General features: G+C 39.1%; 1 protein-coding gene across 1 annotated transcript in view; it reads right to left on the bottom strand.

Moving 5' to 3' along the window:
- Positions 1 to 25,405, bottom strand: part of adam12.S (ADAM metallopeptidase domain 12 S homeolog) — a 293,766-nt gene that overhangs the window by 91,120 nt on the left and 177,241 nt on the right. The window contains exons 8-11 of the mRNA XM_018227401.2: positions 19,933 to 20,004; positions 15,606 to 15,775; positions 12,880 to 12,964; positions 5,661 to 5,809 (exon numbers count right to left, since the gene is read on the bottom strand). Coding sequence (XP_018082890.1) covers positions 5,661 to 5,809; positions 12,880 to 12,964; positions 15,606 to 15,775; positions 19,933 to 20,004 — 476 coding nt within the window. The remainder of the gene's footprint in view (positions 1 to 5,660; positions 5,810 to 12,879; positions 12,965 to 15,605; positions 15,776 to 19,932; positions 20,005 to 25,405) is intronic.

Below are 25,405 nucleotides of genomic sequence, written 5' to 3'. Positions count from 1 at the left end.
TGTCTCAACAGCAACAGCTTTATTGGGAAGGCACCCAGTGGAGATCATTTAGGTGTATAATCATTTCTAAAAGATCTGTCAAAAATACAAATAGAATTTTGCATTATTTCAACAACACTGTTTAGTAAAAATAACACTGTTTAGTAAAGAACAAAAAAAACAAAACCTGTTGATGCATGTAACGCTTTTAACCTGCGATTAGTGTTTTCATCAGTTATAATTGGTGCTTAGTGATGTCATTTCTGTCACATGACGCACTAAAATGGATGTACAGGCATGGGATCCGTTATCCAGAAACCTTTATCCAGAGATCTTCGAATTACGGAAAGGCCATCTCTCATAGACTCCATTTTATCCAAAGTTTCCAAATATTTGACAATTATTTCCTTTTCTCTGTTGTAACTGTAAATTGTACTTGGTCTCAACTAAGATATAATTATTCCATATTGGAAGCAAAACCAGCCTATTGGGTTTATTTAATGTTTATATGATTTTCTAATAGACTTAAGCTGGCCATAGATGTGCAGCTTTACCTGCATTATTCTGTATATCTTTTCTGGCGTGACCCTGTACTGCCTCTATCTTACTGCTCACCATCACCACCAGACTGCCCAACACCTGACTGCCCACCCGACTGCCCACCACCTGGGCTGCTTGAGCAATCAGTAGTAATAAGAGTAGCCTGCTCCAGTGTGAAGGATCTAAGGTGAGCAGAGACTTAGATGAAGGAGGAGAAGTGCTTGATGGATGCTACAAGTTACCAGAAATGGTGTATAGAGGAATTGGTAAAGCCAGCATGGAGGAGAGCATATTATTCTGGTATGCTGGGGCGGGAACCGGTGTTCATGGTGTACAGATATCTTGCTATATAGATCCTATAGGTTCTGCTTTGAGTAATTGGCTCTACTGCAAGGCCCTAGTGCAATGGCTGTCCCATATGCTCAGTTTCTTCTACAAGGCTTATAGATGAAAGCAGAACGATACTATTCTCTGTATAAATAGCACTCTATATAAATAGCACACTGAATGTGCCAATCCAAAGACACAGCACTGGTATGGCCAACGATATTATAGCTTCTCATTGACTCATGGAAGAAATGGATTAAAAGTATAGAAGTTGGTCCTACTTAGCTAGCCACATGCTAATTCAAATCAGTCTGTTCTGACGGGATCATGATGGAGACCCACTAGGAGAGGGCGGCATCAATGTGCCCATGCTATCCTACCAAACAGAATTCGCTAACCTGCCCTGGTTTTCATTTAAATATTAGTAGGCAGGCACCATACATAAGCAGCAGACTTGGTGTGGAGGGGGGAGAGATGGCAGCACTTATCAGCCCATGTATAGCAAGTTTAAGGGGGTCCAATGTAAATGCTTTACCCCCTTCTGGTTTACCCTCAGCATAACCCTTCACTCATTACATAAAAATAATGTACAGAACCAAAAGGAAAGAGAAATTATATTAAAGTATCTAATGCTAAGGGTATGGCTTCAAGGGTTACAATGGCGGCCTCCACGACATAATTGGGGTTGTGGGAAGGCACAGTGCTGCCAATTAGAACCTGGGCTGTTTGAATGTAATATTTAGTCTGTAACTGCTGGGGTTAGAGACTTGCTTAAGATTCCGTGCAAAACACGTCATCTGCATGAACAATATTAATATAAAGCTTTATATTATTAACATGTATTTATATAGTGCCAACATATTGCGTAGCACTGATTTTTATATAAAATGGCTTCCTGTTTTTGCTGTATGACATTGTGTGCAAGACTTTAGGGCAATATCAACATTATTTCCTGATAATTATTTATTACTCTGCTTCCTGAATATTCGTATGGTTTACAGTATTTCCTATGGGCTGATATGAATAGAGGCTACATATTAACATAAACAGTCTGCTTCCATGACAGCTGAACTCAACTGACACGGTTTGTCTGGGAGATAATTGATTCCTGTATTTAATATCGGTCCATTCTACTGCTTCTGAATTACTTCCTATGCTGAATCTCATTTAAAGGGACCCTAGACCTTCTCCTATATTTAACTTTTATACTTGGAGAAGTGGAAATCTTAAAAACTGATTGCTGAGTGCGTATCTATTCTATTTTGCTTGTTGTTTTCTTGTTGTGTTCGAGCATGTTTTCTCCACTGACAAATTTTAACCAACAGAGAAGTGCCCAAATCTACCATTGCTACCTGCTATTAATTTAAATGGTAATGGCATGTTTCACCCCCTAAAAATGCCCACAAAGTGAATGGGAGGCCTGAGGATATGCCCCAGTCTTACTGGTCAAGGTTTTAGCTTTGCCAAACCAGCTATTGTTTCCCTGGGTTGCTGGCTATAACCTTCCTTATCATCTGCACCCAGGTTAAATCCTTAGGTGGTATCCTTACTATGCCTTAGAATGGGGGTACCCAACCATTTTTACCCGTGAGCCACATTCGGAGTGTTGGGGAGTTGCTTGAGTTGAGGAGCATAAGAAATGTTCCTGGTGCAGTTCAAAATAAGGGCTGTGATTGGCTATTTGGTAGCCCATATGTGGACTGGCAGCCTACAGGAGATTCTTTTTGGCAGTACACATGGTTTTTATACAACCAAAACTTGCCTTCAGACCAGAGATTCAAAAAGAAGCACCTGCTTTGAGGCCACTGGGAGCAACATCCAAGGGCTTGGCAACATGTTGCACATGAGCCACTGGTTGGGGATCACTGCCCTTGATGTACAGCAGAATGGCGACTAGATCATTCTCATATCTCTAGAACCGTGTGATATACTAATGAAGCTAGGGACATGTTGGACTGCACAGGTGGTTTGAGCCCCAAATCTACTAAGCAATAAAGGGAATCTTTGTTGTCCTTTCTCTGATGGAGTTGTCCTTACAGATGGAGCATATTTTACCTAAACATATAGGTTTGGATGGTTGTACCCACCGTGTCACTCCATTTAGATCACTAGCACACATTTTCTATGGAAAGATATCAGTGGTTCTTTGTATTCACCTGGCTTGCTTATCAGGGACAATCCCAAGTTCTCCCTCATTTGAAACAGCTCTACTGATATTATACTTTCTCTTAAATATTCCTATTTTAAGAATCTTCATTTTTTTCAGTGCAGCAGAAGCGGCCACCATGCGTGAAGCACAAGGAACCCATCAGCAAATGACTAGATTGCCATAAGTCTGACCTCACAGTTGGAAAATGCCTGCCATTATAATGAGCCCGCATAGAACTTCTTGTTTTCTCTTTTCACTTCAGCTCTCCATGGCGGGTAACCCGTGGCTCTTAAACATTATCTTTTCTGCTCTTCTCTTTGCTTTCAAATCTTTTTCCTCTATGACTTACTTTATAGCGAGCAGCAATGATTTTCCCTCTTGCACATTATTCTCAGTTTTGTGAATCTCTGCTTATTGGAAATGGCAGGCTTGATTTGTAGGGAAATGTGTTATCTCGTTCCCATCAAACGGCAAATACATGGATATATTTCAAAATTACAGCCAATATGACAGGTAGGGGATAGCCGAGCTTTTAACCATAACACTATTGATTTACTACAACATTTTTTCCCCCAATGGAGAAGAATCTAGTAAAATTTTAGCTTAAAATTTCTTTTTTTTGCAGGGCTGCTAAGATTATTGTACTGTGTGCACCTGTGGACTTTCTGGTATAAAGTATTTATGGGCAGTAACATAATAGAAACTTCAATAGGCAGCTTTATCCTATCCAGCAAACCATAGCATCATTTGCAGGGCATACCAGGAGTTATAGATCTGCACAAACATCTTTTATCACCAACTGATTACAGATTTTAAAGGGGTTTACTCTGCCCAAACATCAGATAGGCCTGTTGGGTGGAAAATGTTGATACAAATCTACATGTACCATGGTAAACCAAATCAAAACAAGGTTTACCCCATCTGCAAACATTTGGCATGTCCAGCTGGTAACTATATATTTACCATGGTTAGATATTTTCAGTATATAAGGTATATGGAGAGAGTGAGATATGGCTGATCATGTGACATGAAGTCATTATACATCATACATGTCCAACTTTCAGCCTTCAGGAACTGGATATTATTATCCCACCACCAATTGCTGAAGGACCAGGGATTTTGGGGGGGGGGGGGTTGGGGGAACAATTATATTCTAAGCCTTCTGTGGAGTAGTAGAACCATGGAAACAGTGAAGTTGGAAATAATTTACATCAGAATACTTTAATGGTCTTTAATAATTCAAATGCAAAGACAAATGCATTGGATTACGCACAACAGTCATCCCATGATGTCCAAGAGCATTTATGGGAGCTCACTGGCCACCCTAAAGTTATACTGAATCCACATGTTCTCTAGTTCTTTGGCTTGAGGGCTAATCAGATTGGTGATATTTGATATTATGGATGTTGGACCAAGTTGCATGTGATTGGACTGACCAATGATTAGACCGTCTAATAGAGAGTCAGCCAATACTATGGTTGCAAAGGCAAAGGTCAACCATACATTACATTTTTTATCCACTGGCAGGCCAGCAGATAAAAAAAGTGACCTATTGGTTTGCAGGTGGGTAAAGGATGAACGCGGATAAATGGTTTCTGACAAAAACATTGCTATTCATTAACTAACTTGGCAAATTTCACTATGCAAGTCACAACAACCCTTTCTTTTCTCTACCAGCAGAGGGCTCAACAAATGTAGTTATATCATAATCTCACAAGTTGCAGTGTTGGTAAATGAGCCAAAATAATGGCAGTGGATGAGCTTTCAATCAGCTCCCAATTTGAACACTTTTCCAACTGTTCAACAAAGATAGATGAATATATGTTATCCCCAACTATTTATTCATCTGGATTGTTGCACAGCAGGATCAAGATGCCTCCAGGAACTCTTTTGACTAATGCACTAGTTACATAAACAGCTGTGGGTGGCCCACATGATGAACACTTGGGACCTCATTGTCCTGTCAATCTGCAAGACGGACAAGACTGACAATCACTGGGAAGGGAAATTTCATATGATTCATATGTTACCATACAGTTTCTCTTACCATCATGACTGAGAGCAAAAAATGTGTTCACTTCACCATTACAATAATCATGACACGTCCATAATAAATGAGGTATTAAAATAAAAATGGATGTGCTGTTATTTTTTAATAATTATTTTTGAACTCACCAAGTTCTTACATATGTTAGAAACTATGGCTGATGGACTGAAATGCAAATATTTCCTTATATTTGTACTTATTTCAGAGCTATGGTGGGCCTCTCCAAAGGCCGAGTCTCCAAGGAGAGGCCTGGCCAAAGGTTGACCATTTAATTGGAGCTTTTGTGAAAACTTATGACAACCACTGGTGTAGTGTATACTTTTGGTGGGGGTTGAACTTCCATTGACAGACTGTAGGGTGAACCTACCCATCAGAACTGAACACATATCATAGCATGTGCAACTGAGGAAGTTCTACTCCTTGACATACTACACTTTCTACATACTACATTCTCTCTCATAAAGCACACTCTGCATGGAGAACAGTCACTGTGGGGGAACTGTTTCTGTATTTGTTTTTTCTTTTAATGCATAACCTAGAGGTATAACTTGACAACAAAAACATAAAAACTTCTCATTTATCTCATGAAAAACAAATGTCCAGCCTATTGGTACTTACGCAGTAGATGGAGTCATTATGCAGCCCCCATTATCAGCTGAACCTCGGCAGTTACACCCTCTTTCCAATGTGTCATGATTCATGCCAAAGTTGTGCCCAAGTTCATGTGCAAGCGTCACAGCAGCCCCAAGAGGATTTCCAGAATGGTCCTACAAAAAAAAAAAAAAATAACGGTATATTTGAGCCTCCGAACAATGATTTAATTCAATCCTAAAAAAAGTTATGGCCATTTTTTGCCTTCTGTATGCTTCTACCCATTTGTATGATTTCAGTTGTGCCGTAGATCTCTTATCTGAACCCCAGTCTATTGATTTGTTTGCAAAATATATTTAGAAGAGATATAGAAACAAAAAGAAGCATCTGATTACGTTCCTTTACATATTTTTCTGCAGCCTGTAAGGGCATGATTCCGGGTGGTGCATTAATCATTTGTTTGACTAACATTTGCTGTGTGCCATGGCCTTTAAGCAAATGTTGGTGCCTAATTTTCTTTTAGAGATTGCTTGGTGGGCAACATGGTTATGTAGTGGTAAGAACTAGTGGTTAGCAAATCTGCAAAAAATTTGTGAAACGCATTGAAGTCAATGGGCGTTTTTACGTGCGACTATTGTTTACGTGCGCAACAATTTTTCTTACTCCAAATGCATTAAGGTCAATGGGTGTTTTTTCTTATTATTTTGTCGTAATGAAGTAAAGTCATTGGGCGTTTCCGAATGCATTAAAGTCAATGTACGTTCTTCCTTGTGGGCGTTTTTTCCACTGCACATTTTCGGCACAGTTTTGTGACAAAAATTCGCACATGGCAAAATTCGGAATTTAGCTGCGAATCCATGGCTGGTGAATACATTCGCTCATCACTAGTTAGAACTTGGACATTGGGTTTGGCTCCTGTGAGGAGTATGTTCTCCCTGTGCTTGCATGGGTTTCCTCCCACTCTCCAAAAACATACTGGCAGGATAATTGGCTCCTAATAAGTTAATCATGATCTGTGAATGTAATAGAAACCTTAGATTGCAAGCTTTACTCTGGCAGGGGCTCTGTAAAGTGCTGTGAAACATGTCAGCTCTAAATAAATGATAAATATTGGATTACAATAAAACCCTGTGCCTGGAATAAGCTAGAATGACATATATGGCATGTATATATGACATTTTATATATTGTTTCATATCATAAATCTGTTTTTCAACGCTAATTTAATTAACGAATCCTTGGGAATGGTCCTCCAGAGCAAATACATTTTTCTCAGCTGATTTAGGAATGCCAGCATACAATAAATGGCATCATATTAGTGCATGAAAAAGCCAACTTTAGCATCTCTCCTATTGTTAGCTTAATTCTTGCTGTCTTCGTTTGCTTTGCGCTGTCAGTCTCCATGGCTCTGCACTAAAGAACAGGTTGGCACTTCCTTCATGCATGCTAATTATCACCCAAATTATTTCACCTATGAATTTGTACATCTCATGTTTTTGAGCAGCACTTACCTAAATGCTGTTTTTATCTTAAACACAACAAAATTAATTACTTAATGGCCTGCCAATCTCCTTGGGTGCCAGACAGTGAACATTAAAACATCAACAACTCTGGCAGTTACTCTCTCCTTGAGAACTCAGCTCGACAGCTCTATTTGCAATGACTGCTACCGGTTTCAGTGTAATTATGTTTTTTTAATGTAGTTGTCAGATAGGTGCTGCTGTCTCCTGAAGCACATTACCCCCTTTACTAGGATGCTCTACTATGTGATTAAAATCATTGAAGCCTAAGAGCTTTGAACCTGTCCTGTCTCCATTGTTATGGAGTTGCTGATGGCTCTGTTGACACTTCCTTCCTGATCGCGGGGGTTCTGGATGTCTATCATAACACATCACCAATTTCTAGAAATCGACACAAAGCAATCTTATATTTATGTTTCTATAAGTGTGTGTGTGTGGCAGAAGAGAGATTTTGTTGACTTTCTTAGAAAATATCTACTTTATTTCACCGACAAAGACAGCGTTGAATGCACATATGGACCTTTCCGCCCCAATAAGCTGAAGATGATTATCGGAGCGTGATGAATGCTGTTGTGTAATCCTTTTGGGGGAAGAGAGGGTGAAATAAATTAACCTTCTAGGTTGCCCAAAATGACAGCAATTATTTTGGTGAAAGGGTTAAACAAGTTGTAATAATAAGTTGGTCATTATTGTTGGACATACAGCTTAATATGGCTCATATGGGCTTTTCCTCTTATTCAATGATCATACCAATAAAGCTATAAAAATACAGCTTAATTCATAGGCCGGCCTCAATAATAAACCCTCTAGATTCCCGGAACTCTATGCTTTATATAAACATGCTTTAATTGTTTTGCGTCCTGGTGGGGGTTTCGTTATTAAAAGGAAGGTTTCAGCTATTCCGCTAAATCCAGTATGTGATTGATGTAACCAAAATATGCCCCATTTCGCAGAGATATCAGTTTGCAATATTTTGAAAGCTATAAAAGGTGAAAAGGATCAGGGAAGAAATAAATCTGTTCCCTATCGGAAGCCAGAGTGCAGGAAATGAACCTTTTGTACTGTAAACGATGGTGGAGTAATTGATGTCATATGACTAGTGGAATATTAAGAGTTATGTTGTATCCAACACATAGGGGCAGATTTATCAAGGGTCAAATTTCGAAGTTAAAAATACTTCTAAATTGGACCAACGAATTGAAATACTTCGACTTCGAATATCGATGTCAAAGTTTTTTTCATCGAATTTGGGTATCCTGCGGTCGAAGTAAAATCGTTCAATCGCACTATTAAATCCTTCGAATCGAACGATTCAAAGGATTTCAGTGATCGATCGAATGATTTTACTTCGACTTTCAAAAACTTAGAAAAATGCTCTAGAAGGTCCCCATAGGCTAACATAGCACTTCGGCAGGTTTAATTTGGTGAAGTATTGAAATCGAAGTTTTTTTAAAGAGACAGTACTTCGATTATCGAATGGTCGAATAGTCAAACGACTTTTAGTTCGAATCGTTCGATTCGAAGTCGTAGTCAAAGGTCGAAGTAGCCAAAAAAACCCTTTCGACATTCTACGTTTTTTTCATTCTAATTCTTCACTCGATCTTAGTAAATGTGCCCCTTAGTATCCTATTCGATGGTCGAAGTATCAAAAAAATTACTTTGAATTTCGAATTTTTTTACTTCGAAAATTCCCTCGAATTCATTTCGACCCTTGATAAATCTGCCCCATAGTGGAGCAGATAAAGGAGACAGCAGAAACTTTATATCAAAAAGGCAAAAAGGGGCCACACAGTGGATATAACTGGCACCTTCCTACCAGTGAACCATTAAGCAAAGGAAAAAGCCTGTCCACTTGCAGTAAAAATGTTCTTGTGTTTATTCCATGTAGTTTTGACACCATTGACACCATTTCACACCATATACAACATTTCGGGAAGGTGTGTAACCCAATCCCTTCCTCAGGACAGGGAAGGAGCCAGCAGAAATATACATGCAGTATACATATCTTGCCCAACCCAAACTCACTGCAATAATTAAATATGTATTACTTGTATAATGCTGACACAGAGATTATACAACAGTCCGTGACTCATAGGAGCTAACATTCTGAGGACCCTATCACAGTAGGGAAAGTCAGGATCTGAGAAAAAATACCCAGGGTTGGATCCACTGTCCCACCGGCCCAGGCCCCGAGTTGAGTGAAGGAGAAGGATGACGATAAGGGACAATGGGAGGGGGTCCTGTTGGTTGAAGGGATGGCCCTTGATGTTTCATCCCCGGTGCACCCCCAATGCCCCCCAATGGAGTTTGGTAGAAAAATGGAGCACCCAAAGGAAACCCACACAGGCACAGAGAGAACAGACAAACTCCTTGCAGACAAAGTCCTGGCTGGAATCAAACCTAGGACCCCAGGTACCACTGCTAATCACCCAGCTGCCTCACAGCTCTTCTATCAATAGGAAATGCAACATGTTGTTCATTTATAACAAAAACAAATTCTCTTGACCCGCTTTAGAAGCTCAGTAAGGTTATCAAACATTGTTTTTATGGTATGCAAAATAATTAGGAACACAAACCATCAAACAAAATATGAATACTGTTATTTTCCAACCACAAATTCCTGAACACAATCAGGCCTCGGAGACTAGTTATTTGTTTGTATATAGTTTTATAAATCACATCAATGCATTGAAAAGATGCAATCCCTGGGGAAGGTGGTCATGAATAAAATTAGCAATGAGTTTCCAAACTGTGGGGCCCAGAGAATTATTGGGATAGGGGTGTAAACTGAAGTACAGTTAGGATAAATTTATATTTGTTTTATAGCAACGCCAGTGTGGCCTTCATTTCATTTGAAGGGTATTAATATAACATTTTGGTTCTCTTTACTTCCAAAACAACCTTAAGCTTCTACTCTTTTGGAAAGACTTTTCACTACATGTTTGAACATTTATTTGCTCCCATTTATTTGCAGGAAGCTGGATACTGATGCTGGACATCAGGCTCAGCTCACAATTGGGATTTCAATTAATTTCAAAGGTGTCCAGTGGGGCCGAGGTAGGGCTCTGTCCAGGTCCATCAAGTTCCTTCACTGCCAGCTCTTTGAAAAACCATTCTGTACAAACTTATTTTGTGGTTATTATCCTGTATAAACAGGACAGGGCCTTCCCAAACTGTTGCCAAAAAGTAAGCAGCACAGACATGTAAAGAATGACATTGTAGCGTCATTGTGTCATTGTTGCATCACTCAGTAATGATGGCTGTGGCTTATATAAAGTAGCCAGTTACAAGAATTAGACGGGTGGTGCTGAATTAGTGTTAGATTTGGATAGAACACCTATTGACTGCCCTGAATATTCTTAGAACTATGGATGAATTGCTGATGCAACAATGTTATTATGGTATATGTAACCATTATGTAAAAATAGGGAGACCCTGAGCAAATGTTGGTTTTAAAGGGAGGCTTAGACCAAAATTCCCCAAAACACCAGGAGGTTACTGCAGACTTGGCTCATTTGGCACATTTACCAAGTAGCATTGGCATAAATGAGCACCCAAACAAGCAATAATACAGGACACTCTCAAAATGACTTGTTAACTATGACATAGATGAGCATACGGACACATATATCTCTATACAGCATAAGATAAACTGGAAAAATGTTCAAACATTGGACCACTTTGGATTTCAAGGAGTTAACAGAGCCTTTAATCCGTTCCTCCATAAAACATTCATGATGGGCATTTGCAGGCGTCAGCGCTGAAAGGCTCAGCACTAAGAAAACAATTACTGGAGTCATTATGAGAACAAGTCAGTTTGTGGTTCTCTATTTACTGCCTAGGTCTCATTTTTATTGGGTAATTAAAAATTGCCGCTACTTAATTTATGATCGGTGTTTAAATGTTCCAATCAAAATAATTTACTAGGGCTATGAGTTTTTTTTAATAGATTGACATTGACATACAATAAGTATCAAAGGGAAAATATACACAGTTGTGTTTCCTTTTTAGTTGCTTGCTTTAAGCAAAAGAAATATAAAACAATATTTAAGGGGTTGTTTATTATGCTCTGAATAGCCGAATAATTCGAATAGTTTTTGGACTAAAAATAAAACCTTTATTAAAGCCTGATGGTCTTAAAAGTCCGACTCCGAATACGGCATCTCAAAGCTCTCCTGTATAAGTCAATGGGGAAGGTCCCAGTGTCTGCGCTGCTGTCCGTACTGATATCCAATCATTTTGGGGATTTTGAACCAAAAAGTCAGAAAACTCAGAAAAATTCATAGTATTTGCTGAAAATCTACAAAAAATTGTACTTTTCAGGCAAAGCTCCGAAGTTATGGGATTTTTGTCCGACCCAATTTTTTCGGGTAGTCGGAGTGGATCGGATTTTTATGTTAGAAATAATTCGGACCTTGATAAATAACCTCCTAAGTGTGTGGGCTAGTTAACTCCTTTTTCATGTTTATAAAGTACTGGGCTAGGCAATTCATTTTTCATGTTTATAAAGTACTTTAAATCCCCCCATTCAAACCACAGCTACAGAAGCAAAATCGGCAACAACAGACCCCCAGCATCTAAACGGTAAATGTCAGGATTAGGGATGACAAACACTGGCCTGTTTTACTTTGCTGAAAAATTAGCAAAATGCTTAAATTTCACCAATAGGAAGATGTCTGCATTTTGGACTGAGGGCCCATCATGGTTGCAACACCAAGAGCACTCTTGTAATGTTTCCTTTGGCTGATGGCTGATCGAGGCAGAAAACTGGACTGGCGAGGCCCATGGGGGGGGCCCAGTCTGACCCTAAAGTGAAAGTTTCACACATCCTCCACCCGGGCCTGTATAACACTAGTTAAGCCACTGCTGTGTATATACTGTACGTTCTAGGATGTTATTATAAATGATATAGGTACTATTTTTATATTGTCTTGTATTCTGAGTATACATGAAGCTACAGTAGCTCTATGTTTATCGTTTTTTGTGCTTTGGGAGCTATAATAAATGAAAATGCCAGTGCACTTATCATGCCATCGGGGGAATGTAATAAAAATCGCTAACGGAAAAACTATTCGCAATGCGAAAAGTTATGCCTTTGCGCGAACAAATTTTGTTTTGTGCGAATTTAATATAGCTTTTGCGAGCCCGGAAACTGTTTAGCGACCACTTCCGACAGTGAAAGACCGTTTGCGAATTTTATAGTTTGCGCCAATGCGCATTCAATGTAATATAACTTCTTACTGAAAAAGTCGTTATGTTTGCTCTAAAAGATTACGACACCTTCAAGCACTTCTTATGAGTGCGCAATTAAAATTCGCAATGCGCAATTAAAATTCGCAATGCAATAACAGTTTAAGGAACAATATTACATTGCGAGATGTGGATTTTTAGTCTTATTGGTGCGAATTGTTTTGCTCTTTGCGACTTTTATTACATTCCCCTGCATGTGTTTTAGGGTATTATACTCGTAATTGCCCTGGCATATGAAGAAGTGAAGTGAAGTAGAACATTTCTTTAATTAGCAGTCGGAAACAACAACAACTACAAAATCATCTTCCGCCAATGCCCAAAAATTGCTGAGCAAAGGGAAGGTCATCACTGTTTCCCCTAAAGGCAACTCTGACTGAGCTTCATGTGTATCTGTTAAAGGATCCCAGGAGTTGTAGTTCAGCTACAGCCTAACAGCCCAGCCCGGTCATCTTTGCATTAAACATGATGGCTACTTACCATAACGATTCCACCAGAATTATCTGCGGTGCACATGCTCATTATGGGAGCCATACCGATGGTCGTGCCTTGGAAATACACCCCACTGAAAAAAAACAAAAACACAGATGGCGTGAACGTTAGATTTAATACAACTTTCTTTTTTCGCATCATCACATCTGAACAATTCAATCCACTGCTGGCTCTGCTGCAGAGAAAATGTTTCATTATTCAAACTGAAGCTCCTGAAATGGAAAGACATCTCATTTTCTCTGATTCCCATTAGGACAGTACTGTCATTTTATGCATGTGAATATTTGTCATAGTACTTATGGAACTGCTGGAGCATAGATGGAGCATAGATGGCGGCATACAGAGGAAGGGGAAAGCACAGTTACCAGAATATTTGGCAAAGCTTAGTTTAATGTACGCTGGTCCGCTGCCTTTATCTGTAACTGGTGGCAAGATACAAGTCCCTTGGTAGATCTTCATCAGGTATATTCACAGTTATAGGTGTTTGTTGCAGCACCACTCAATGATTGATTCTCAATTGAAAAGTTATTAATGACAAGGTTACAGTCAATGGGACAAGGGCTTCAGGGTCATTGCAATTTTCTTTCAAGAAATGGTGAAAACCCCAAAAGTGGAAGCAACCATTGCATTCCAGTTGTGTACTTGTTCTGTAGATAGACGTCAATGAGTACCTACCACTGACAACACTGAGAATCATGGGGTTTCCCTTAGTTGGATCACCACACTTTTCCTGGATGATGCCTTCAGAAACCCAACTGTCCCATTGCTATAAAGATAAAGAACCCTAACTATGAATTTATTATTATTCATGCAATCAATACAGATCATAAATGGTTTTGTGTTCCACTGAAAAAGAGTCTAAGGCATGAGCACTGTTAGAGAACACAGACTCATTAAACTTGCATGTGCCTAACTACCTTGTCAGAGCTTTTATTTCTCCTTGTGAGGGTGGATTTTAGAATGTAATTGACTTGTGATCCACTGGGAAAAGGGTTTGCAATCTAGATAGTATGTCCTCAGGCAACAAAGCCAAGTTTGCTGCCAACTAACTCAAATATGAGATGTTGTTAGATCATAAGGAATATGTCAATTTGGCTGCCCTGCAAGACTGAAGGTAGACGAGTTTGTTCTTTGAATCGCTAAAAATAGTCATATCAGGATGGTGATCCCCCCCACTGCTCTACCAAGAGATAAAATTACTACTTACTTGGAATACTCTGCTGCCTTTATCTGGTAGGCTGCAACGAATATTTTGTGGTATCATCCATACAAATGACCTATTATACCCTTCAAAACTTCAAATGCAAAGGAAATATCTTATCATTAACCCACTGATCCGTGCAGCTCGAAGCACAGCAACTGTTCTTAGAGCGACAACATACAGCGTACAATGATTGCCAAAGGCAGTTGAGTTGTCGCTGGTAGTTGTAGCTTGACTACAACAGAATAAATGAAAGATAGAAGCCTTACTTAATTCCTTCAAATGCCATTGGGCGTGCACAGCTGAACACTGGTGATATCAGAGAACTGAGGGTGAACTTTAAATGACTAAAATTAAGCCAACTGGCGTATTTTGGCTTCCATAAAAACTATGCCCAGACTAAATGAAAAGTGCAGTTTTTTGCAACAAGATGTAGTATCTTTAATACGTGGGATATTTTTTAGGTCTCTAGTGCTGTAATAGGGCCAAGTATAATAGATTTATCCTTGGTTAGTGCATCTCTAACCTCCAGTCAAAGCTTCCAAAATCTGTTATAGGGTGAAATTTTTATTTGGGTAATGATACCATATAGTAGGGTATTTTTCGAAGTCGCCCGAAGTTTCCTCGTGAGGCAACTTCGGGCGATTTCGGAAAACGAATCGCCGCGTGTGATTAGCGCAGGCGATTTTTCATTTTAGCCAGGCGCAGAGCGAGGGGAGGCATTCGGGGAGAAAAGTCGCGGCGATTAGTCGCCAGGCGACTAAAACTCCCCAAATCGCCCAGTGTGTCCCTACCCTTAATCATAGGTCTCTTTCTTTGCTTTCTATCTCTATATAAATACCTATATGTCAATGTTGCTTCTTCAGCTACTCAGGCAAAACAAAAAAAAGTATTCACCCCTATTTAATCTTCAAGCTGGAGTTTCTGGAGTATCTAGAATTTCAAAATGGCCTACTCTACAAAAACTCTCCTTATTTGGCCTTCAGGCACATTTGCCCCCTAGGTGGGGAAAGCCCCATAGTTTTGGGAACCACTTATGTAGTTTTTATGTTCCTTTAAAAAAAAATAAAAAAAAAGTCACAATTGAATCTTAATTACTTTATCTGTACTCTAGAAGGAGCTTGACCTATCATAGCCTTGGTTAGTATTCATTAAATTATTAGGATGACAATTTAAATGGATGCGGAATAATTGTTAGTTTTCTAATAAAAGCGAGATGTTTCTCTTGTCTGTTGTCCAAGTCACAGCATGAGAGAAATGATTTTCTTCGCATGTACCACGGATCAGAGAATGTGTCCCGATCTTTCTACACGTCACAGGGAGAGCTTCAAATAATGAACTGAGCTTTTCCAACTCTTTAGAGGAAGAGCATAATAAACAAACCCATTTTTGAGGTATGACTCGAAAATCACTCTTCCTGTGGCTTTTCACCATGGCAGATAACACAGTCAACTTGGCTTATCACATTTCCTTCTCACTGAAAGGCAGACAAAGTAATTGATGATTTGCAGACCTGACAAGCTGTGCGTTGTCATGGGGCTTCTGAGGTAATAACTTCAGTTTTCTCCAATCCAGAAACTCTTGGAGACTGGTGAAGGGATCTTGGGTTATAGAACATTTGTCTGAATCGCTCCATATCTCCACTCCGACCAGAGCCACTCGAATATTCAGTGGCCGGAAAAACTATGATAAACAAAGAGAGTTGATGGCTTTACTTGAAAAGACAAAAATGGGAAACAACATTTTCTCTCAATATATACCTGTATGCCATTAAGAAACTTGAAAATCCCCTTAATATATATCAATACATTTAATTTTAGTAATATGTAAAGCAGAAAATCAGTTGGCATTATCCTCTTTTTTTATCTTTTACAAGAAAATAGATCTTGTAATCTGCAGATTACATATTCTGCCAATATACACAGTAGTGCTTTTATTTAGGTTCTTGCATTGCAGTGCTTGATACATTTTCTTGGGGGTTTCATGCATTTATGAAGATGCTAAAAGTCATTGGCCCTCCTTTCATGGTGATATGTTGTAAGTATTCAAGCCCAAATGATGTTAGCTCATCACTGTCGGGATCATCCAGATCACGCTTAATTTAATGGACAGCTGTTCTGATATCGCAGGATCATGCGCTTAGAAGAGAACTAAATTCTTACTATGAATATCGCCAATGCATTAACAGACGCAAGCGCCAATTCACTAATAACCAGACTGTCGCCAGGCGTATTTTTGATCCGGCGAACGGGCACTACTCCGCTAATTCACTAAAGTGCGGATTTTACTGAACAATTCCTCTTTTGCCAGAGTTGCCTTCGCCAACTCAGACCAGGTGAAGTGTTAAAAATAGCTAGATCTTCCTCAATCTGTCACTTAAATCATATCCTGTGAGCCGAAAATTCATTAAAGTTCAAAAAATGCTGGTGACTTTTCCTTTTTTTTAAGTGGGATTGGCTGCAAAAGTCCTTTTCTTGGGTAACTGGGTTCCTACTCACATTTTATTACATATGGAACATTCATTTTACAGTGGGCTCATGTGTAGGGCATTATATCTATTCTCTTGTCTTTATTAAGATTCCCTGGACATGTGCAATAAAAACTTTAAGCATTTGCACCAACATTTATAATAAAGGCGTCCATACAACTTTAAATTTCCCGTTGTATGCAAATTGACCTAAGCGCAAGATCACTAGCAAATTTTCGGTAGGCACAAATGAACGCTAGAGCATCTTCGCTATAAAATGCTCGCCAGCGTTCAACGCCCCGGGATGAAACTTAGCACTTGTCGCCTGTTAGTGAATCTGCCCCCATGAGTGCAGTAAGTAATAGTGATGTGTGTGGCCGACTGCAGGTTTAATCTCAGATCAGGCGGGTTCGGGCTCCCCTATTTGTGGGTCGAGGACGGGTTTGGGTTGAGCTCTTGTGCCTGCTCTCCCAACCCGCGACCTTACACTGCCGACTTCTGGCTTTCTGGTTTTACAGGCACGCGCTGACCCGCCTTGCCAATGACATCACAAAAGGGGCAGGGCGGGTTAGCGCGGGTCTATAAAAGGAAAGCCGAAGTTGGGTGTGGGCAGGCACATGAGTAGTGATGGGCGAATTTGCGCGATTCGCCGCCAGCGAATAAATTCGCAAAACGCCCGCGAAATTTCGCAGCAAAAATTCGCCGGCGAATTCACAAATTTTTCAGCGAAATGGCGCAAATTTGCCCATCACTACGCATGAGTTTTTGTCGACCCGCACATCATTAGTAAGTAATACTGCACATGCTCAGTGGGCTCTGGGCAGCTGTTGAGAAGCAGACGATACTAACTATAATCATTAAAAAATAAAAACCCTATCATCTCATAGAAATAAAGGGACTGCAAACTCTGGAGTTTCCACTTAAAGTAATTTTACCATGGGTTATTTGCTGCTTAATAATCAGATGCTTTTATATAATCTCTACACAAAATTCATTTTATGGGGGGGAAAAATGAATATTCATCATTAAGGTGCCCAGCTGGCGACATAATATTTTTGCTTATTTTGTAGAGATTATATAAAGTTTACAGTACAGATATTCAAAATCTATTTATATAAGGCACGTATAAACATATTTTACTGCTCTTCACGCCAGGCAACATTAAAAAGTGCAAATATTACTGCTGTAAAATGTAACTAGGCATTTGAGTTACATAAATTCCCCCAGGGGGGGTTTCCTTGATAGTTACAGGAGGTCATAAATGTTGCAGGTTTTGTAATTATCAGACTGACCTTGACTGACAAAAGCATTAACAAATGAAAAAAAATTGTGGGATTTGCAACGTTAATAAAAGCATGGTACATACGGAAATGGAAATAGTGAAGACAAAGAAGAATTGAAGTTATGTTAATGAGGATACTGATGAGACCGTAAGAGGTAAACATGATGGATAAAGTAACAGTGCCTCTATCAGACCTGCTCAAGGGTTCTACAATCTTATCCCAGTCTATGAAAGCATTATTCTCACTATTTTCTGTTAAAGGATTGAACTGCATATCCTAAGCAATGTTAGTAAATGAGAGTAGACATGCAAGATCTATATAGATATATAGCTATAGACTTTTAAGACCATGGATTGTGGGATAGCAGGTATAGTAAGTAGAGATGGTGTCTATAGTAACAGTGGATAATAGTCTCTGGGAAGGGAGTGTGACTGTGGGATAGCAGGTATAGTAGGGAGAGATGGTGTCTATAGTAACAGTGGGATAATAGTCTCTGGGAAGGGAGTGTGACTGTGGGATAGCAGGTATAGTAGGGAGAGATGGTGCCTATAGTAACAGTGGATAATAGTCTCTGGGAAGGGAGTGTGACTGTGGGATAGCAGGTATAGTAGGGAGAGATGGTGCCTATAGTAACAGTGGATAATAGTCTCTGGGAAGGGAGTGTAACTGTGGGATAGCAGGTATAGTAGGGAGAGATTGTGTCTATAGTAACAGTGGATAATAGTCTCTGGGAAGGGAGTGTGACTGTGGGATAGCAGGTATAGTAGGGAGAGATGGTGTCTATAGTAACAGTGGGATAATAGTCTCTGGGAAGGGAGTGTGACTGTGGGATAGCAGGTATAGTAGGGAGAGATGGTGCCTATAGTAACAGTGGATAATAGTCTCTGGGAAGAGAGTGTGACTGTGGGATAGCAGGTATAGTAGGGAGAGATGGTGCCTACAGTAACAGTGGATAATAGTCTCTGGGAAGAGAGTGTGACTGTGGGATAGCAGGTATAGTAGGGAGAGATGATGCCTATAGTAACAGTGGATAATAGTCTCTGGGAAGGGAGTGTGACTGTGGGATAGCAGGTATAGTAGGGAGAGATGGTGTCTATAGTAACAGTGGATAATAGTCTCTGGGAAGGGAGTGTGACTGTGGGATAGCAGGTATAGTAGGGAGAGATGGTGCCTATAGTAACAGTGGATAATAGTCTCTGGGAAGGGAGTGTGACTGTGGGATAGCAGGTATAGTAGGGAGAGATGGTGCCTATAGTAACAGTGGATAATAGTCTCTGGGAAGGGAGTGTGACTGTGGGATAGCAGGTATAGTAGGGAGAGATGGTGTCTATAGTAACAGTGGATAATAGTCTCTGGGAAGGGAGTGTGACTGTGGGATAGCAGGTATAGTAGGGAGAGATGGTGCCTATAGTAACAGTGGATAATAGTCTCTGGGAAGGGAGTGTGACTGTGGGATAGCAGGTATAGTAGGGAGAGATGGTGCCTATAGTAACAGTGGATAATAGTCTCTGGGAAGGGAGTGTGACTGTGGGATAGCAGGTATAGTAGGGAGAGATGGTGCCTATAGTAGCAGTGGGATAATAGTGTGGCTGTGGGATAGCAGGCGCGAATTTGCAGTGAATTCCCTCGATTCGCCGCCGGCGAAGAAATTCGCGAAACCGCAGTGAAAATTCACTGGCATAAAAAAAAATGGACGCCGGCATAAAAAAAGAGACACCGGTGCCGTTTCGTGAATTTAGTGGGAAATTCGCACATTTTCCGGCGAAGCGAAACGCCCCAAATTCGCCCATCACTAATAGCAGATCAAAAAAGGTGTGCTGTTTAACATATTGAAAGGATATTCAGATCACACTGAAGTAGAGTTCTCAGCTGGGACATAGTTTTCACAGCAGTTCAAGACAAATATGTGGATGGTACCTACTTTACTTAAATAACTGATCCATACAATCTCTGATTTGCCTGGGCGGCACCACTACTACAGATAAGTCTGATTCTCTAAGAGAGTTAAAAATCATGAATATGAATATTTCCCCCACAGATAATCATAATTTCAGACAGATCCGATCCTTTATGAGAAGAAATGAACTGACCTTATCCACATAATTTGCCATTTCTATCAGCCTGTGTTTGACTTTGTCCACGTCCTTTCCTTGTCTCTGATACTGTGAAATTAAAACAGACATGTTATCACCATTTCCATTTCATTACTATGAAATGACCTTTATTGAAAGTTTTAGCGAAATCTTTACAGACAGAACATCTTATCACAATGAGCAAAACAACTAAGTTTATACCCCATAACATATGTCTTTCCAGATTTGCGCCGAGGTTATTGCTTGATGGGATTCTGCATAATGATAATCAGTTTTTCTTTTAACATGAAGAGATTCAGGCTTTATTATACCGAAAAAGTAAAACTTACAGAGAGTAGAAACCCTTTCGTTCTAACTTTGCAGCAGCTAAAGCTCTGGATAATGGAAACTAAACTTAGGGGCTAAACTTAGGGTCAGATTTATTAAGGGGCCGATTCACTAACTTCGAGTGAAGGATTCGAAGTAAAATGGGCTACTTCGACCATCGAATGGGCTACTTCGACCTTCGACTACGACTTCGAATCGAAGGATTCGTAGTAAAAATCGTTTGACTATTCGACCATTCTATAGTCGAAGTACTGTCTCTTTAAAAAAAACTTCGACCCCCGAGTTCGGCATCTAAAAGCTACCGAAGTCAATGTTAGCCTATGGGGAAGGTCCCCATAGGCTTGGCTAACTTTTTTTGATCGAAGGATATTCCTTCGATCGTTGGATTTAAATCCTTCGAATCGTTCGATTCGAAGGATTTTATCGTTCGATCGAAGGAATAATCCTTCGATCGTTCGATCGAACTATCTGCGCTAAATCCTTCGACTTCGATATTCGAAGTGGAAGGATTTCAATTCCTAGTCGAATATCGAGGGTTAATTAACCCTCAATATTCGACCCTTAGTGAATCAGCCCCTAAGGGTTAGAATAGTAAGTTAGAATTTTAAAATTGTTTTTTGGTGTCAAAATTTACACAATTGAATATTATTCCCAGAATTTGAATATACATTTGAATGTGAGATTTATCACACTTCGACCATGGAAACAATTCTAATTCGAATATTCGCCACCTAAAACCTACCGAGTCCATTTACAAGTCAATGGCAGAGGTCTGTTGAGCCATTTGAATATGTAAATTGCCTTCTTGACAATCAAGATCTTTTGTTCGAAGGAAACTCGATTAGAATTTGATTTGAATTCTCAGGTCGGGACTATTCCAATATTAGACGTTCTAATTTTTTCTTAAATAAACTCCCATTTGAGTTGTGAACATATTCTAATTTATTAGAGTGAAAGAAAAAATTCACATAAATTCGAAATTCAACCTTTGAAAATTCTGCCCATTACGGTTACCAGATCTTTCATACCTTAACAGGGGAATGTAATAAAAGTCGCAAAGAGCAAAACAATTCGCACCAATAAGACTAAAAATCCACATCTCGCAATGTAATATTGTTCCTTAAACTGTTATTGCATTGCGAATTTTAATTGCGCATTGCGAATTTTAATTGCGCACTCATAAGAAGTGCTTGAAGGTGTCGTAATCTTTTGGAGCAAACATAACGACTTTTTCAGTAAGAAGTTTTATTACATTGACTGCGCATTGGCGCAAACTATAAAATTCGCAAACGGTCTTTCACTGTCGGAAGTGGTCGCTAAACAGTTTCCGGGCTCGCAAAAGCTATATTAAATTCGCACAAAGCAAAATTTGTTCGCGCAAAGGCATAACTTTTCGCATTGCGAATAGTTTTTCCGTTAGCGATTTTTATTACATTCCCCCGTTTGTCTACTAAAAAATCCAATAGGCTGGTTCTGCTTTCAATAAGGATTAATTATATCTTTGTTTAGATCAAGTACAAGCTACTGTTTTATTATTACAGAGAAAAAGGAAATATTTCTTGAAAAATGTATTATTTGATTATGAAGGAGTGTATGGGAGATGGCCTTTCCGTAATTTGGAGCTTTCTGGTACAGATCTCATACCTGTATTTTGAAATTATATGATCTGGGATGACGATAGTTTACGCTTTTCTGTGGCATATCTACTCTTATTTATAAGCTTAAGAGAAGGTAGATACTGTACATTTAGCCCAAAAGCAACCAAAACCCACATAGAACTACCCATTCTAAGAGGGTCTGAAGTCCGGAAGCCAAAAACTCAAAAAAAAAAATTATTTTTTTTTTTACTATAAAATCTGAATTTTTAGTTAAAAAAAAAATCATCTTTTTCGAGATTTATTAATCCTGAGAATGGAAAAAGTCTGAATCCGAAAACACTGCATCTCAGACCTACCGAGATTGTATATAAGTCAATGGGAGAGGTCAATATTATATTTGGAATTTTCTTTGGTCTGCGCTGGAATTAGCCCAAAAATCTGACTATTTTGGACATTTCAGGCAAAAATCTGAAAAAAACTTGGGAAAAACTTGTACGATTCGAATTTTCGTTTGTTCGCAATCCGATTAAATCATGTTTTTTAATAATAAATAAACTCCAATCTTGGATTCTAGTTTGGTTTGACTTTTTTCATTAAAAAAATCAGATAAATTCAGGCTTTTAATAAATAAGGCCTGTGTTTTTGGGCAAAAATCTGAATTTTTGGGCTGAAAATCCAAAAATATTGTACAATTCAGAATTTTCTTGATTTTTCGAGTTTTTCCCCGCAATTTTCCAGAAAATGTATTCATAAATAAGGGAAAATAACCCGTGAGGATTTGGTCCGAGTAGACTTTAGAAAATGATGAGATATTTTTTGATTTTGATAAATATGTACAGGCACATGTTGGCAGCTAACCCTTACTACCTCCTGGTAGAGTGCAGAATATCTTGTTTCAAAAACTTTTTCTAATGTCACTTGGTAAAAACTGTGTCTCACTTTAAGCCCATAACTGAGTTTATATTTAATTTGTACCTAATAAGTCTTATCCGTGCCGGAATATCTGTCGGCAATATATCAAGATTGTACACAAATTTATATTCAAGTGCAGCGCATAACACAGAAAATGCAATTACAAAGTTGTTATACTTTTATACATTATTTATTTTTTTCTCCTTTGCCGTGTTCAAGAAAAATATGACACATTGATTATGCTCACTGTCTAAAAAATGCCTCGGCTGACATTTACATTGCCTATAATGAGATCCCTCCATGTATCATGTTACACATTAGAGACATATTTATTTATTAGCTTCAATTATTTATACACTTTCGGAAAAATATCACAGTCTTCGCTCTTCAAACAGAAACAAAAATTTGCATCAGGTTTGTAAATAAGTAAAAAGCTATGAAATATATATATTGTTCTTACAGGATTGCCAATCCTGGTGAGTATATTCTATATATAGTCAGATTGGTCCCATAGGCGCCCGTGTTTGGCTTGGCACAAGCATGAACTGCAGTCTGGAAACTGATTGGCAGGGTCGTGCTGCTTTGATTAAGATGTTATATTGGCATTTTCTCCATAAACTCATAGGATCCATGTCCCATGAACCATAGGTTTGTGCTGCAAATCAAACTCTGATATTTTATATGGAATCATCTTTGCATGAAATGCGTGGATGGAGTTTTCCCCTTTATCATGTGTTTAGGGATACTGTAATTTACTGTAAAGGCCCCCATACACGGGCCAATAAAAGCTGCCGACAGACCGATATTAAATTCGCGCAAAGCAAAATTTTTTGCGCAAAGGCATAACTTTTCGCATTGCGAATCATGTGCCAGACGACTACCAGAAAACCTTAGGCTGCAGGCCCACTCTCCACTAGGCCCACTATTTTTCTCTTTATTCATGTTCTTTATTCCCTTAAAAGGGTTGTTCATCTGCAAACACTACCTTTTCAGTTCACTTGGTTTCCGATTGTTCACCAGAAATAAAGGGGCAAATTCACTAACTGGCGAAGTAGCTAATGCTAGCGAAAATTCGGCAGCGTTACATCATTTTGCCACTTTGCCAATTTACTAAAAGTGTACCTGGCGAAAATTCGCTAGAGAAGTAGATAGACTAGCACAAATTCACAGCCTAATGCCAGCCTTTGGCCAAATATGGACCTATTCAACCAAAACAAAATTTTGACTTAATTTCAGTTGGTCTTTTTGAATTTGAATTTCGAAGTTTTTTCAGTTCAGCAGAAGAGATGGGTGAAACCTCCTAAAGTCTCAAGAAAGTACCAAGAATCACATTTTTGCTGTCAAACAGCAGACTAGTAAATGATACCTCATGGAGGGTTGCCAAGGATTACTGTAACTGGGGCAAATGCTGCCCCTCGTTTTACAGTTTTTGTTTATATAAGTTTTTTGTTCTTTTTTCTGCAGGATGTTTAGGTTCATATATAGTGATAGGCGAATATGTCCCGTTACGAAATTCGCTTATTTCCAGCGAAATTCGTGAAATGGGGCGAAAAATTCCGACGCCGTTGTCATTTGACACACATTACAGTCAGAGGGCCTCCGTTGATTGACGCTGGTGCCAAAATTGTCACTGGTGTCAATTTTGATGCCTGCGAATTGATGCCAGCATCAAAATTCACGTTTCACAAATTTTTCACCCGTTTTAGAAATTCACGAATTTCGTGGCAAAGCGAAACGGGACAAATTCGCCCATCACTATATATGAACCTAAACATCCTGCAGAATAAATTCGCCCATCACTATTCATATATCCAGGCATCTGTCAGGGGCCTGTAGGAAACAGTGGAACTTGGACCGACCTCTATAGAGGGGTTGGTTTTTGGAAATATCTGGGGTGGGGTTTGGGTGTAAGGAGCTGGCAGGTAAGTAAGACCTCACCATTCCTTATGTCAAGCCTGCACATGCAATATAACCCCTGCAAAATGACAGTGGTCCAACTTCAGGTTAACTTTTAGTATGTAACAGGATTGCCAATTCTAAGCAACTTTTCAATTGGCCTTCATTATTTTTTTTTCAAGTTTTTTTTAAATTATTTGCCTTTTTCTTCTTCAGCTTTCAAATGGGGGGTCACTGACCCCATCAAAAAAAAAACCAAATGCTCTGTAAGACTTAAAACGTATTGTTACAGCTACTTTGTATAACTCATCTTTCTATTCAGGCCTCTCCTATTCATATTCCAGTCTCTTATTCAAATCAGTGCATGGTTGCTAGGGGAATTTGGACTCTAGCAACCAGATTGCTGAAACTGCAAACTGGAGAGCTGCAGAATAAAAAGCTAAATAACTCAAAAACCACAAAAATCAATTGCAAATCATCAGAATATCACTCTCTTTATCATACTAAAATTTAATTCAAAGGTGAACAATCCCTTTGAGTTGAAAATGTATTCAGTCTATTATTTAATATATTGTACCAGTAATTTGTTCATATGGAGATGGGAAGCTCTAGATAAACAAACCCCTGCTGCCTTGCATAGGCACTGAGATATGGAGCAGATCATTATACAAAGGGCTTATCTGTGAACGGATAATTGATTTCACTAGCTTCTCTTAGGGCTCTTACTCACTTGCGTT

Source organism: Xenopus laevis, chromosome 7S (assembly GCF_017654675.1).
Source record: "Xenopus laevis strain J_2021 chromosome 7S, Xenopus_laevis_v10.1, whole genome shotgun sequence".
In the NCBI taxonomy this organism is placed as follows: Eukaryota; Metazoa; Chordata; class Amphibia; order Anura; family Pipidae; genus Xenopus; species Xenopus laevis.
This window is presented reverse-complemented; position numbering and strand designations above follow the sequence as displayed.